Source organism: Phoca vitulina, unplaced genomic scaffold, assembly GCF_004348235.1.
Source record: "Phoca vitulina isolate PV1807 unplaced genomic scaffold, GSC_HSeal_1.0 scaffold22, whole genome shotgun sequence".
NCBI classification, from domain to species: domain Eukaryota; kingdom Metazoa; phylum Chordata; class Mammalia; order Carnivora; family Phocidae; genus Phoca; species Phoca vitulina.
This window is the reverse complement of record NW_022589725.1, coordinates 14,748,174-14,762,181: the sequence shown is the minus strand read 5'-3', so window position 1 is coordinate 14,762,181 and position 14,008 is coordinate 14,748,174. Positions and strand designations below refer to the sequence as shown.

Genomic DNA, 14,008 nt, shown 5'->3' with positions numbered 1-14,008 from the left:
GCTGTCGTGTTAAGAACTGGATTTTTCACTTGCCAATCTTGTGACCTTGAGTGAGTCCATTCCTCTCTTTAAAACTCTAACAGTAATTCCCTTGTAGCACAACAGGGTGATAATGAGAATGAATGATGCATGCCTCGCCCAAGGCCAGGCTCAGAGGAAATGCTCAGTCAGGAGGTTCCATTCCCATTGCTGGTAATGGTCCATCAGAACTCAAACGGCTGTCCGGAGCACACGGTCCCAAATGTCCACACAGCTCTTACTCTAGCCATCTGGGTGCCCACGGGTTGCTCTCCAGCAGAACAGAAGCTGTGCGAATGTGAACTTTCATTTGTCCAGAACTTTGTGCCCCGTGCCTGACACTGGTTCTCCAAAAGAGCAACCCAAGTGAAAAAACTCTACTATGATTAATAAGAACACAGAAGGCAGAAATGAGATCAGGAATAAAAAAAAAAATTATGAAAAACCGTAACTTGGAAAAAAACTTATTAAGTAGAAACCTTGCAGCAAGTATTCAAAGATCTTGCAATGATTGTTTAAAATCCCCTGAAACAAGCCAGGCAAGTTCTTTCCATCTTGGAAAAAAAAAATTTCCTTGAGGCCACATAACCCTGATATCAAAACCGGACACAGATATATTCCGATAAAATCATACATCCATTTTATTCATGAACAGATGCTAAAGTAAATCAAATTCAAAACATATCACAACCAAGCTGGGCTCACTCCAGGAATAAAAAAGACAGTTTACTACATTAGAAATTTATCTATGTAATTGATCATCCACTGAGAAAAAGACAATTTCAAAAAATATGCTAAATAAGCATTTAGTGGGGCGTCTGGGTGGCTCAGTCATTAAGCGTCTGCCTTCGGCTCAGGTCATGATCCCAGGGTCCTGGGATCGAGTGCCATATCAGGCTCCCTGCTCTGCGGAAAGCCTGCTTCTCCCTCTCCCACTCCCCCTGCTTATGTTCCCTCTCTCGCTATGTCTCTCTCTGTCAAATAAATAAAATCTTTAAAATAAATAAATAAATAAGCATTCAGTAAAAAACTTTGTAATTTAGTAAAATAAATGTTTATGATTTTAAGACTTGGCACATAACAACAAAAAATGCCATCATTCATGAGGTTGTTTGAAGCCCTCTCCGTGCTTAGCAGTGTTGAAATTCAGCATTCAACAAGTACTTATTGGGTACCAGTTTAGAGGAGGCCTCAAGCTCCCCACTTAATGAAAGCTCAAGGGAATTCCCCTGGAACCCTGAAAAAAGGACAGTAGAGCACATACCTGAGTATAACTTAGCAGACTGGAGACCTCCCTCTTGGACAGCCGTGAGCTTGATCTACGGCCTGGAATAAAGAATCAGGGTCTGTTTGGAGGAAGGGGCAGCCCTCTGGGCTGGGAAGCAGCCGTGTCGTCCTTTGCTGACCTGCTGTCCCTGGCGTCTCCTCTCTCTAAACCCATTGGCATCCTCAGGGTTTAACTCCTAGCCCCTCAGGATCTGTGGTCCTGTCAATGTATTCATAAGGCAACAGGGCAGAGCTGGGCACATAACAGGATCAAAAACAATACTGAAGGTACTCATGAGGGAAGGCATCAAATTCCTTCCAGAATTGTGGCCACCAAACTACAACTAATGAACAATCCAGTGCCTGCCGGATCAGCCACATTTCAAGTGCTCACATGTGGTTAATGGCTATTATAGTGAACAATGCAGAAAACAGAACACTTTCACCCTCACAGAAAGTTCTATTAGACAGCACAGCTCGAGAGGTTTTCAACAGCAGGGTGGGATAATACAGGGTTTTTCCAAACCAGCTGGGTCAGAAAATCTCAGTGGGGAGGACCCCAGGTGATATGATCCAGAACTGCGCAGGAGAGGGGTGGGGAAGGGAAGGATGGGAAAGGAAGCGGGCCTCAGACCCTCCCCACTTGAGTGTCTTCTTCCCACATAATCACAATGCCAGCTGCAAGGGGAGAAGGGGTCCCACTGCAAAAGGGCCAAAGACCCCAGCCTATGCTGCAACCACACCCCATCATGGCTGGAAAAGGACAGGTGTCATAACCTTGGGGTTAACTCCTCAGAATCCCAACTGAGGTGGGGGCAGTAGGGGGAGCAAGGGCCCGCGGGCAGGGATGAGAAATGGGCTGGGCTCTGCCTACATCCACGTCCCTTCCCCAAGAGGTATGGCAGAGCCTGTCAGAGACCAGACCCTCTCCCCACGACCTGCCTTGAGCCTGCTCCGAGGCTCAGGTCCCAGCTGCTGCTGTCTGCGGTGCCTGTCCCACCCCTCCTCCCCACTGGCCCGGCCACCTCTGATCTCCGGGGTGCTGATAGCCTCCAGGATAGGGGGTGAGGGCGCATCCTTGGAGTCAGAAGACTGGTCGCTGCAGCCCCCATTAGTGATGATGGAGTCTTCCCTCCCGCTGGCGTCCTCCTCTCTGTTGAGTTGTCTGGTGTCTCCCTTCATTGTTTCCTGCAGGAGGGCCAGAATGGGTAGGGTAGCAGGGAAGCAAGGGCACAAGGGGGCAGCACACCCCGAACCTCCCGCCAATGGCTCTATGTCCTCAGGCCAACAGAGGCCCCTTGACATTCTCCGGGTGATACTCCTGCCCAAGGACCCCACCCAGGCTGCCCCCCATAGCCTGCCCCCCTCACCAAACTCGGAGGCTCAGGACTTGGTTCCATGTGGCCAGGCGGCCCGAAGGCTCAGATACCAGCACCCAGGACAGAGGAGGGGGCTGGGCTGTGGTCTGAGGCTTAGGCTGTTCTGTGCAATTAGCCGGCCACTTCAAACAATACCATTTAGGACCCGCCTGCCCCGGCCTGCCTGCCGCCAGCCTTGGTCCCCTCTGCCCCTGGCCCCCTCTCCCTGCCCAGCCTCCGCAGGGCCTCAGGAAGCCAGTGCATTATTTTCCCTCCTGACCCCTTTGTTTGCTCTCTCCCTTCCCCTCAATCTCCAGGTCCTCTTCCCACCCGCCCCCTCCTCCCCCACAGAACAGCTTCTCTCCTCTCCATGGCAGCACAAGCCCCGCCCCACCCCAACCTCAGGGGCCCATTGGTCTGCTGGCCTGTCACTCACTCCCCTCCTCCCTCACCAGCTGGGGCTCAGAGTCCCAAGTTCCCAAGAAGGGAAAGGATGGAGGAGCACAGGCAAAGGACTGGGGCAGTTAACAAGGGGCATGCTCCCCATCTGCTCCAGCCTCGCCCCACCTCTGGGCCTTTGTCTCCCCACTGCTGCCCCTCCTGGTAACTGCATCATCACCAGGCTATTCAGCTGAGACCACCAGCGCAGGCCAGGTCTTCACTGATGGGTTCAAGGGCTCTGTGACCTCGACCTGGCCTGCAACATATGTTAGCTGCTAGAACCTGCACCTTTCTCTCATTTAGTCCTCCTAATAATGTGATGGGCCCATTTTATAGAACAGGAAAACTGACACACAGACTGGGTTAGGCTCCAAGGTCAGAAATCACATCTAAGAGGTGAGGCCAAGGTAAAAATGGAGCCTAGGTACAGGGTGAGGCCCCCAGACTCCCATCCCTTGGTTTTCCCCAAACTGCTCCAGAGCTATTTGGCACCACACCCTATTGTTCTGGATCCTTTCTTGGAAAAAGCTTTCTCAGCCAAGGGCCGCTTATCAGCACTGAGCACTCCCAGCCCTATGCCCCATCTTGGGGACTCACCACACAGTACCAGATGACCCACACTAGCCTCCCAGGGTACCTTCTAGAAGCATCAGTCAGGGCTATAGGGTTGCAGACTGCAGGGGATGTGGCACCACGTCCACCAGGAGGCGATGCGGGGCTGTCTGAATTGTACTGCAGCGCCCCCAGGTGGATATGGGACATCACCTGGGGGTCCCCATTTTATCCTCTGCACCTGTCCCTCCCCCAGGCCTGGGTGCCGGGCTGCTAGACCTCTGCTACATTTCCCATAAGACCCAGGGACCAGTGACTCTGGAATCATCTGGGAGATGGCTAAGAGCTACAAAATCACAGGCATGGCCCTAGACCTACTAAGTCAAGACCAACATTTTCAAAAGATCCCTGGGTGATTATATGCAAGTTAAAACAGCACTGTTCTGGTTCTAAATGTATACTTATCCACAGCACAGTGTGGCATTTACCCCACGTGGCCCAGGATGTGCAGGCTCACACTTCCTGGTCTGTTTTCTCTCAATACGTGTGAAGGAAGCTCACCAGCCCCAGGGGAAAAGAGGAATACTGGACCTAGCCCCATCAGCTGCTTCTCAGCCTCTTTCACTGCCAAGCCCTGACCCGGAAGAAAAAGCTGGCTGACCTATAGCCAGATCCCGTGAGGCCAAGCAGCCAAAATCCCAGGGAAACTGCTGGAGTGTGGTTCAAAATAATAATTAATTCCCAGTGTCTTGCCCCAGGGCCAAATCAGTGAACTAAGTAACCTGGGTGGCCTAACCCAGGGTGGGAGGCTGGGTCGCGGGTGCAAGAGACCAAGGGCCCACAGAAGCTTAGGGGAGGAACGGGCAGCCAGGGCTTCTACTCAGGAGCTGGTAGCAAGCAGGTCAGAGGCTGAAACTGACGGCCATTACTTCCCACTCGTCCAGGGCCCCGGATTCCCTCAGACAGCCCTTAACTGTATCAGTCAGGAGCCTCCCTCTCCTAAACAGGCCCAGATGGAGTCAGCAGCCCAGAGTGGACAATGATTAACTACCTCAGGCCTTCTCCTAGGGCCTCAGCAGTGCCAACCTGACCGCCAGGCCATCAGACAGACACAGGGGCAGTGCACCTTCCCAAAGTCAGATGTGGACATTCAGGAAAAAATCTACCTCTAGGAACTAGACCCATGGGCACTGGGGGAAGGTTCAGGCAAGGAAACCAAGCAACTCTAAGTGTCCTTGGCGACGTGGGCAGCAAAAATATCCCCTTTCGCTTGCATAATTCGATCATGTGATTTCATACAAAATTCCTTCTCCGTAGTCTTCATCGCCCTGGGTTTGCATGGACAGTACCTTCCCTTGCCACCTTACTGCCACAACACACACCAGCATCTAGAACCCGTGCCCACCGAAAGATACCCCGTGCAGTTCCTCTTCCCCCTCTGACCATTCTACCCTGACTACATTCTAAGGCCCGCCTCCAGGCATGTGCTGCTGCCGCCCCCCCTCCGCCTGGAAGCCCTCCCCATCCCTACCACATATCTGCTGGTTACTCAGACTTCAAAACCACATGGGTCAAGTCAGGAAGCCCTCTCTCAATACACTTCTGCTCCAAAAAGCATCATCTGGCCCTCCTCACATAGGTAAACAAATCCTCTTGCCTAATAATACAGTAATTTTTTCAGTATTTACTACTATATATGCAACACTTCTGTGCTTTACCTGTATTAACTCATTTAATCTTTAAATGTGGTACAAGGGCGCCTGGGTGGCTCAGTCATTAAGCCTCTGCCTTCCGCTCAGGTCATGATCCCAGGGTCCTGGAATCGAGCCCCGCATCGGGCTCCCTTGCTCACCGGGAGGCCTGCTTCTCCCTCTCCTGCTACCCCTGCTTGTGTTCCTTCTCTTGCTTTGTCTCTCTGTCAAATAAATAAAATCTTTAAAAAAAAAAAAAATAAGTGTGGTACATATGATCCCTGTTTCACAGATGCACAAATTGAGGCAGACAGATTAAGCAACATAATACACACTGGACCAATGTGGGTTGTTCAAATGTTCAAATCAAGTCCCGAAAACGTTAAGAACACACAAACTTAACTACATGCTCTTGGCAACAGGAAGAAACTAGCACCAGAAATTGGTGTGTGATGCTAGATAGAAATCACCCTCACCTCTTCCCACCACTTCCTGAATAATATGGCCCCCAAGACAAGCCAACTGCTTTATCTAGTGTGATCATTCCAGTGCTAGAGGATCAATGGGCTGGGTTACCTCCCTGAAAGAGGTGGAACCTTCCTGAGGGATTTTTCCATGCTGGCTTAAGAACTGTGCCTTGCCACCCCACTGTTCTAACAGTTCCTGGGTCCCTACCCTAAGCTAAAGGCAGTACACAAACCACCCTTAACCCCCACCCGATCCTGAGGCAGGTCCTGTTATCAACCTGCTTTCCACAGGCTCAGATGAATTAATTAAGTCACCCAACAAGGTGGCAGCGCCAAGACTCATGCCTAGGCAGTCCAGGGCACGTGCCTTAACTGCTGTGCCTGAGACAAGGCAGTCGTGAATTCTAGTTTTAAGAACAATGCATCACCCATCCCAGGGGCTACAGGAACTTTGTGGCAGAGGGACATGATCCTCCAGCTGAGTGTTTACCTTCACAAGAGGTGATGGTTTAACCTCCTGATGCGGGGTGAACTGTGACCCTTTCCCAGAGGCTGGGGTCCGGCATGTGATTTAGGGCGGGGCAGCAATGTGGGGTGGGCTCACCCGCAAGGTTCTCCCTGCAAGGCACTGCCTCATTAGCGCAGGGTGCCTGTGTCCCAACTGAACCAGGTCAGACGTGTCCAAATGCAATGTGGCAGACAGGAGGATGGGTGGCACCCCCAATTAGACTCAGGGAGGAGGCCCAGGGACCTGCCCCCCTCAACCCAGCTATAAAGCTGTGAAGTGATGTCATTCATTTCCTCCAGGCTGGTACCAGCAGCAGACCTATTTCACAGCACCCTGTAAATGGTAATTGCGTTAATTAAATGCACAATACAGGAAGGGGGGATGGTGGGCATGACGGGGAAGTGGGTGGAAGGGGGGGGCCACATGGGCATCCCTGCCCCACCCTGAGTCCCCCAGGGCTTAGAGATTTGGTGCAGTAAAAAAGGAGCTTGAAAGATATTCCCACCTACCCTATTTAAAAAAGTCCTTCTCCACAGCCTATGGGAGGGAAATCTAGACTACTGAATCCTCCCCACCTTGACTGCTCAAGTCTTTCCTAGCTGTTCCCATTGTCCAAGATTCCAAAATAGTTGAGATGGAGCAATTACTGTGTACCTCATCCAAAGAGAGAGCTTACTCTTGGATTCCCCCTTTCCCAGATGAGTAAAGTAAAGCTCAAGGAAGCAGATAGGCAGATTCCTTGCCCAGGCTTGCACAGCAACTAAGGGATGGAGATTTAGGCCTAACCCGTGAGCCAGACCTTAAAAGACATTTTAAAATTAATATGCTAAGTACAGTTATAAAAGTGAAGCCTGGGGACACCTCACCCAGGTGAGCAGAGAGAAAGGAGGGTACCCAGGCAGTGGAAACAGTTAAGTACAAAGGTAAGGGGGCTGGAAAGAGGCTGCCCCCCTGGCTGGTGGCAGGGAACAGGGTCCCAGAGTTCACGGCCTTTGCCTGATCTTTAGGAATCTTTGCTGAATTCCAAAAATAGCCAGATTCACAGGCAAGCTGGAATGAAAAAGCCCTCAAGTCTTTCTAGAACCCCAGTCTTAGCATTTGTGAAATCAAATGACCCCACCGTAATTCCCTGGGTGGTTCACGCTAGGGATCCCAAAGTGGAGGACACAACCCTGAGAAGCTGGAGCGTCCACATTTTCATGTGCCATCCTGCCAGACTTCCCAGCTCTGCCTCACAAAGGGACGCATCCCTTCATCATGGTGATTCAGAAGGAGTGTGGAGGATTGCTCAGTGCCTCTAGGCCATGGCTACATGCACCACTGTCATTGTACAGTAAAAACTGGGTTTTGGTATATTGATCAGAATTATCAAAACAACTGGGGTGCCTGGGTGGCTCAGTCGTTAAGCGTCTGCCTTTGGCTCAGGTCATGATCCCAGGGTCCTGGGATCGAGTCCCACATCGGGCTCCCAGTTCGGCGGGAAGCCTGCTTCTCCCTCTCCCACTCCCCCTGCTTGTGTTCCTGCTCTCTCTCTCTCTCTCTGTCAAATAAATACATAAAATCTTTAAAAAAAAAAAAGAATTATCAAAACAACTGATCCACGCAGGGGTCAAATTGGACAAGTATAAAAACCTAGCTGTTCCTTGCAGCATTGCTCCTATTAGCAATATACTAACAAAACACCTAGATGTTCCTCAGTGGATTGGAATTACCCTTTAGCTAATTCCCAGAAAAAGAAAAAACTGAGGTGCCTGGCTGGCTCAGCTCGTGGACTCGATCTCGGGGTTGTGAGTTTGAGCCCCACTTTCGGTGTAGATTCCTGAAAAATAAAATCTTAGAAGAAAAAAAAGAAAAGGAAAAACTAGGAATATACAGAAAGATCTGAAAAGACAGGGCAACTTAAACCAGAGCTTGGAGTCAAGCTTTTTGCCCTATAAACAAATGCACTCGGCCCCCTTCCCCTACAGTTCTTTGGGTAACTCTTGGAAGGGTGTGCAAATGTGCAGAGGAAACCACCGGTAACTCAGACAATGATGGGTGGGGCAGCGATGGGTGGGGCAGCATAAAGAGCTGAGGATTCTGAGAGCTGCCATATCCACCCCTGTGGCCATGTGTCCCTTAGAGCAAAGCTGGAGCCAAAGAGCCCTCTGCCCTCTCCCCTGCAGGGGGGGGCGCGCGTTAAGGGAAGAAAAGACCAATGTTCTGTAAAGCCACTGCCTGGGCGCTACCCCTCACAGTAGGCTACTCCTGTCGTTATATCCAATGCCTTAAATCTCAACTGTCTGCATACAGAGGCAGTGGGGACAGAGATTCAGCCTTTAAGATGGCATACCAACAAATGCCAAGTGTCCATATCCTGTCACATAGGATTCTACTGCTAGCAATCAACCCAGCCCAAAACTCTTACCAAGACCTATATGCAAGGATGGTTGCTGCTGTCCTGTTTATCGTGGCAAAAGCTGCAAACACATGACTGGCAAAGGCACCTGGCTAAATCCCATTCAGCCGTATGTGATGCTAGTTGAGACAGTGAACGAGGTACCAACTAGCAGATAAAGCTGTGTCAAGTGAAAGTCTGTATAATAACACAATCTCAGTTGTTAATGTTAACATATGCATTAAGCCATGTTCCTCCAGCATTTTTTTTTTTCGAACTGTAAAAAGTCACATCTCTTGGGAGGGTAGCTTATGAGTTAACTACCATATGCCCTTGTTACTTTTACAGTCAGATGCTGCCCAAGAAACATTTCTTCCAGTGAAAATGGCCATTAGTCAATCTAAAGTTACTTGTAGGGGCGCCTGGGTGGCTCAGTCGGTTAGGTGTCTGCCTTTGGCTCAGGTCAGGATCCCAGGAGTCCTGGGATCAAGCCCTGAATCCGGCACCCTGCTCAAGGGGAGTCTGCTTCTACCTCTGCCCCTCACACTGCTCATAGTCGCACTCTCGCTCTATCTCAAATAAATGAATAAAATCTTTAAAAAAATTTTTTTTAATAAAGTTACTTGTATATGGTAGGAGGTAGGCATCTCATTTTTCCCTTTAAGGAAAGCCAAACACTTGTAATGACGTGAATGTCCCAACTCCATTTCTTTTATTTTTTTTATTTTATTAATTTTTTTTTAGAGATTTTATTTATTTATTTGACAGAGACACAGCGAGAGAGGGAACACAAGCAGGGGGAGTGGGAGAGGGAGAAGCAGGCTTCCCGCCAAGCAGGGAGCCCGATGTGGGGCTCGATCCCAGGACCCTGGGATCATGACCTGAGCCGAAGGCAGACGCTTAACGACTGAGCCACCCAGGCGCCCCCCAACTCCATTTCTTTTAAAAAGTTCCTCTATATACGTAGAATGTTTCTGGGCTCACTTTTCCTTTTGGTATTTAACCCTTGCCACCCCTTTTAATCATCACAGCTTTAGAATAAGCATCATATATGCTAGGGCAAGCCTGCCAACCTTACTGAAAAGTTTCGTCAACTTTCTCCTTATACGTCTCGAACATCCCTTAGTTTATACATTTTCTCATTTCTGTTTCCCTTTTCTAGCCCCAGATTTTTCTAGGGAGTCTAACTCTGCATGCAAATAAATTTAGACAACATTCCTAGTTGATTCAACATGGAAAGGACTTACAGATCACCTCTACTATAATCAGAAAGTAAGTCCTGGTACATTATTTTTTAAAAGACAAAGGGGGGGGTGCACCTGGCTGGCTCGGGGAAAAGAACATGTGGTTCTTGATCTCAGGGTCGTTGAGTTTGAGCCCCACATTGGGTGTAGAGATTACTTAAATTAAAAAGAAAGACAAAATTTTCACAATACAAAGAAAAACTAGGGGATAGCAAGTAGGAGAAATGGGTGAAGATGGTCAAAAGGTACAAACACCCAGTTATAAGTCAAGTCCTGGGGAGATAATGTAGTACAGCATGGTGACTAAAGTATTGTTCATTTGGAAGTTGTAGACAGATCTTAAAAGTTCTCATCACAAGGAATAAATTTTAACTATGTGAGATTTATAAAATAAAGGAATTGTACACTGAAATTAGCTTTTCAAAAAAGCCCATTATCTCACATAAGCCGCTTTAAAAAAAAAAAAAAAAAAAAAAAACGAGCTATAAGTACCTGGTATGGGTTTTGGGTCTGCCCATCTCCACACGATGATGAATGAAGCAGGCCTGTAGACAAAGTAGTAGACACAAGCAGGTCCTCTAGAGGGTCTTAACCCAACACATCTGTGCATCCTGCCACTTCTGTGGGTCCAAGCCAGGTGGGGACAAATTTCTCCGATTTAACAGCACTTCAAATCCACATTCTACTCCTTGCTTAGCTGTGTGGCCATAGATAATGGTGACAATCATATTTAATACTGAGCAATCACTCTGTACTCTGCTTACAGCTTAACACGTAACATCCTAGGACAGATCCGGACACTGGGAAAGGCCACTCTTAACCTATGCATCAGATAAGAGTTCCTGCTATGCTTCAGAAGCCATACTCAGCACTGAGAATCACAGGCAAAGGCCAGACAGCCCATGCTCATGGAGCTTCCAGCTGGCTTAGGAGGATGATAGGGAAAAGGCTAGGTGATAGATGAAACAAGGTTGGTTCACCCCAAAACCTACACTGCTCTTTCTTCCACTATAGAGACCCTTTTGCCAAAAGCTCAACAGGACAAGATTTTGCCCATACCTCTGTGCACATTTGCTCAGAATTTTCCAAGTCCTATCCTCCAGCTGTTGCGCACACAACCCAGAAAATCTCTACCACGGCACCTGCCCGTTCAGGCATTTAGCCTAGTTAACACTCCAGTTCTCACCACAGCCCGGGTAAGCGGCTTCCTTCTGCTGCTCACCCTTCAATGTCTCCTCCGGCTTCCAGACCACAGGACTCAGGCAGACCAATGCCTTAGTCAAGCCATAGAGGCCATCACTCCTCCAGCCAGACTGAAACATAGGATACCTGCTTGAGCCTGAGAACTCTCCAGTACCCCTTCCCTGCAGCCAGGCCTCCACCTCTCAGGCAGGGCACTGGAAGATCCCTCTGCTCTGGGGAAGGCGACAGACCCAACAACAGAGAACATCCTTCACATTTTGGGAGACCCAAAGGTAAGTGCAAATCACTGCCCCACAAAGCAATGCTCCAGTTTAACTCTCAATTTTGGTCCTTCTTAATCATGAAGATCAAGCTCAAAATTTAAATATTAAAAATGAAAACAGTAAAAAAATACTCAGAAACACTGGACGGAAAACTAAACACCAGAATTAGTATCTTCAGGAAGACAAAAGATGTAACCAAAAAAACAAGATGAGGACACCACTGCAAATGGAATTTCTGGGACAAGGGCTCTCAAAACCTAGAAGACCAAAAACATGGCACCTGTAGTCAGCTGAGCATCCAACTCTTGATTTTGGCTCAGGTCATGATCTCAGGGTCCTGGGATTGGGACCTGCATCAGGTTTCATGCTCCAGGGGGAGTCTGCTTGAGGATTTGCTCTCTCCCTCTGCCCCTCCCCTTGTTCATGCGTGCTCTGTCTAAAATAATGTTTTAAAGATTTTATTTATTTATTTGGGAGAGCGTATGTGGGGGGATGAGTGGGGGGTAGGGTCAGAGGGAGAGAGCAGGCTCCCCGCTGAGCAGAGAATGGTCAGAAGAAAGAACAGAAGAATGGCCAGAGAAAATTCCAGTGGCCAGGAGCTCAACGCCTGATAATAAGAGCTATAGAATGAGAGGACGGGGTGCCTGGGTGGTGCAGTCAGAGATGCTGACTGTTTCAGCTCAGGTCCTGATCTCAGGGTGCTGCAATTGAGCCCCACCTAGGGCACCACACTCAGCAGGGAGTCTGCTTGAAGATTCTCTCCCTCTGTCCCTCTCCCCCACTGGTGCACACAAACGCTCTCCCTCTCAAAAATAAAAAAAATCTTTAAAAAAAAAGAAAAGAGGGGCGCCTGGGTGGCTCAGTCATTGGGCGTCTGCCTTCGGCTTGGGTCGTGATCCCGGAGTCCTGGGATCGAGCCCCGCATTGGGCTTCCTGCTCAGCGGGGAGCCTGCTTCTCCCTCTCCCACTCCCCCTACTTGTGTTCCCTCTCTGGCTGTGTCTCTGTCAAATAAATAAATAAATAATCTTAAAAAAAAAAAGAAAAAGAAAAAGAAAAAGAAATGTATTCTCTCAACCTCAGCAGGTTGTATTCTCTCAACCTCACCAGGCCCAACCATGTCGGGCCTCCTCCCACTGGACCTCCTCCCACACCTGCTCAGCATCAACGTGTCCTCGAATGGAAATGTATTGGTTAAGAACCTTGAGCCACAGACAACTCTCCCTCGCCCATCTATTCTGTCAGTTTTGGAAATCCATTTATTTCCTGCTAGTCTTTTTTTTTTTTTTTTTCCTGCTAGTCTTTCAATGGCTACCACTCTCCCACAAATTTCAAAGACTATAAAAGACAATTTTCGGGGTGCCTGGGTGGCTCAGTCGAGTAAGGGTCTGACTTCAGCTCAGGTCATGATCTCGGGGTCCTGGATCAAGCCCCAGAGTCAGGATCTGCAGTCAGAGAGGAGTCTGCTTGACTCTCTCTCTATGCCCCTCCCCCCGGCCTTGTGCTCCCTCTGTCCCTAATAAAACCTTTTTAAGTCAAAAATAGGGGCGCCTGGGTGGCTCAGTCGGTTAAGTCTGCCTTCGGCTCGGGTTGTGATCTCAGGGTCTTGGGACTGAGCCCCATGTCGGGCTCCCTGCTTGACGGAGAGCCTGCTTCTCCCTCTCCCTCTGCCTCTGCTTACCTGTGCTCTCTGTCAAAATAAATAAAATCTTTTAATAAATAAATACATTTAAAAAAAAAGACAACTTCCTAGAAAATTAGAGTTTGATCCTGAGACACAAAACTAAAGCAGAGAGAGAGAAGGCAGAGGACAGGCAGGGGTTTGCAATAAGGCAGAGCCCATAGATTGCAAGGTTTTAATGAATGAAAATCTCTGCGGGGGAAGTGAGAGGCAACTTTGATCAGACAAGCTGGTAAAAAAAAAAAACAATAGCAGAAGCCAATGGTGGCAGATTCCAGAGAATCTTTTCCCACTGCCCCCCAACACTGTCCTCCAGCTGCGTGGGAAGGCAGCCCCAATGGTGACCATAGTGCTAAGGACCTCACCAATTGAGCCACCTTTCCTTGCCACTGTCCTCTCCTTGGGTTCCGGTCCCTTCTTTTAGAAAGGCCTCCTGGTCCTGTCTACATGGAAATGGAGAGGCCGAAAATGAAAACAAAACATTGATTACTTTCGGAATGTGAAATTACAGGTGATGACTAGTTTCTTCTTGGCATCGGAGGATGGTAAATTTGATTTTCACTTGCCTCAAATATTTCTTGAATGTCATTTTTTTAAATATTTCAATTCCCTACACAAAGCAGGCCCTCCTCATTCTTTGCTTATTCCCTGGAAAAAACTCAGGAATGCTAACTGGGGTATTTCCCTCAGGAAGTAAATAATAACCACTTGCCAATATTTGAGTGTTTACTACATAACGTGCAGTATTTTTTATTTTTTAGTAATCTCTACACCCAATATAGGCCTTGAACTCACAACGGGAGATCAAGAGTCACATGTTCTTCCGACTAAGCCAGCCAGGGGCCCCCATAACATGCAACATTTACTGAATTTTTTAATCTAGAGCAACTCAACTGACTTAAACATCCCCTGCAAATGGCCAACCACTGTTGGCCAATTTA

The 14,008-nt window shown here is 48.6% G+C and overlaps 1 protein-coding gene across 1 annotated transcript in view; it reads right to left on the bottom strand.

Annotated features, from left to right (window-relative positions):
* DNMT3B (DNA methyltransferase 3 beta) overlaps positions 1-14,008 on the bottom strand; it is a 41,397-nt gene that overhangs the window by 22,919 nt on the left and 4,470 nt on the right. Inside the window, exons 2-3 of the mRNA XM_032419881.1 lie at positions 2,310-2,472; positions 1,283-1,344 (exon numbers count right to left, since the gene is read on the bottom strand). Of these exons, the coding sequence (XP_032275772.1) occupies positions 1,283-1,344; positions 2,310-2,466 (219 nt within the window). The 5' untranslated portion in view covers positions 2,467-2,472. The remainder of the gene's footprint in view (positions 1-1,282; positions 1,345-2,309; positions 2,473-14,008) is intronic.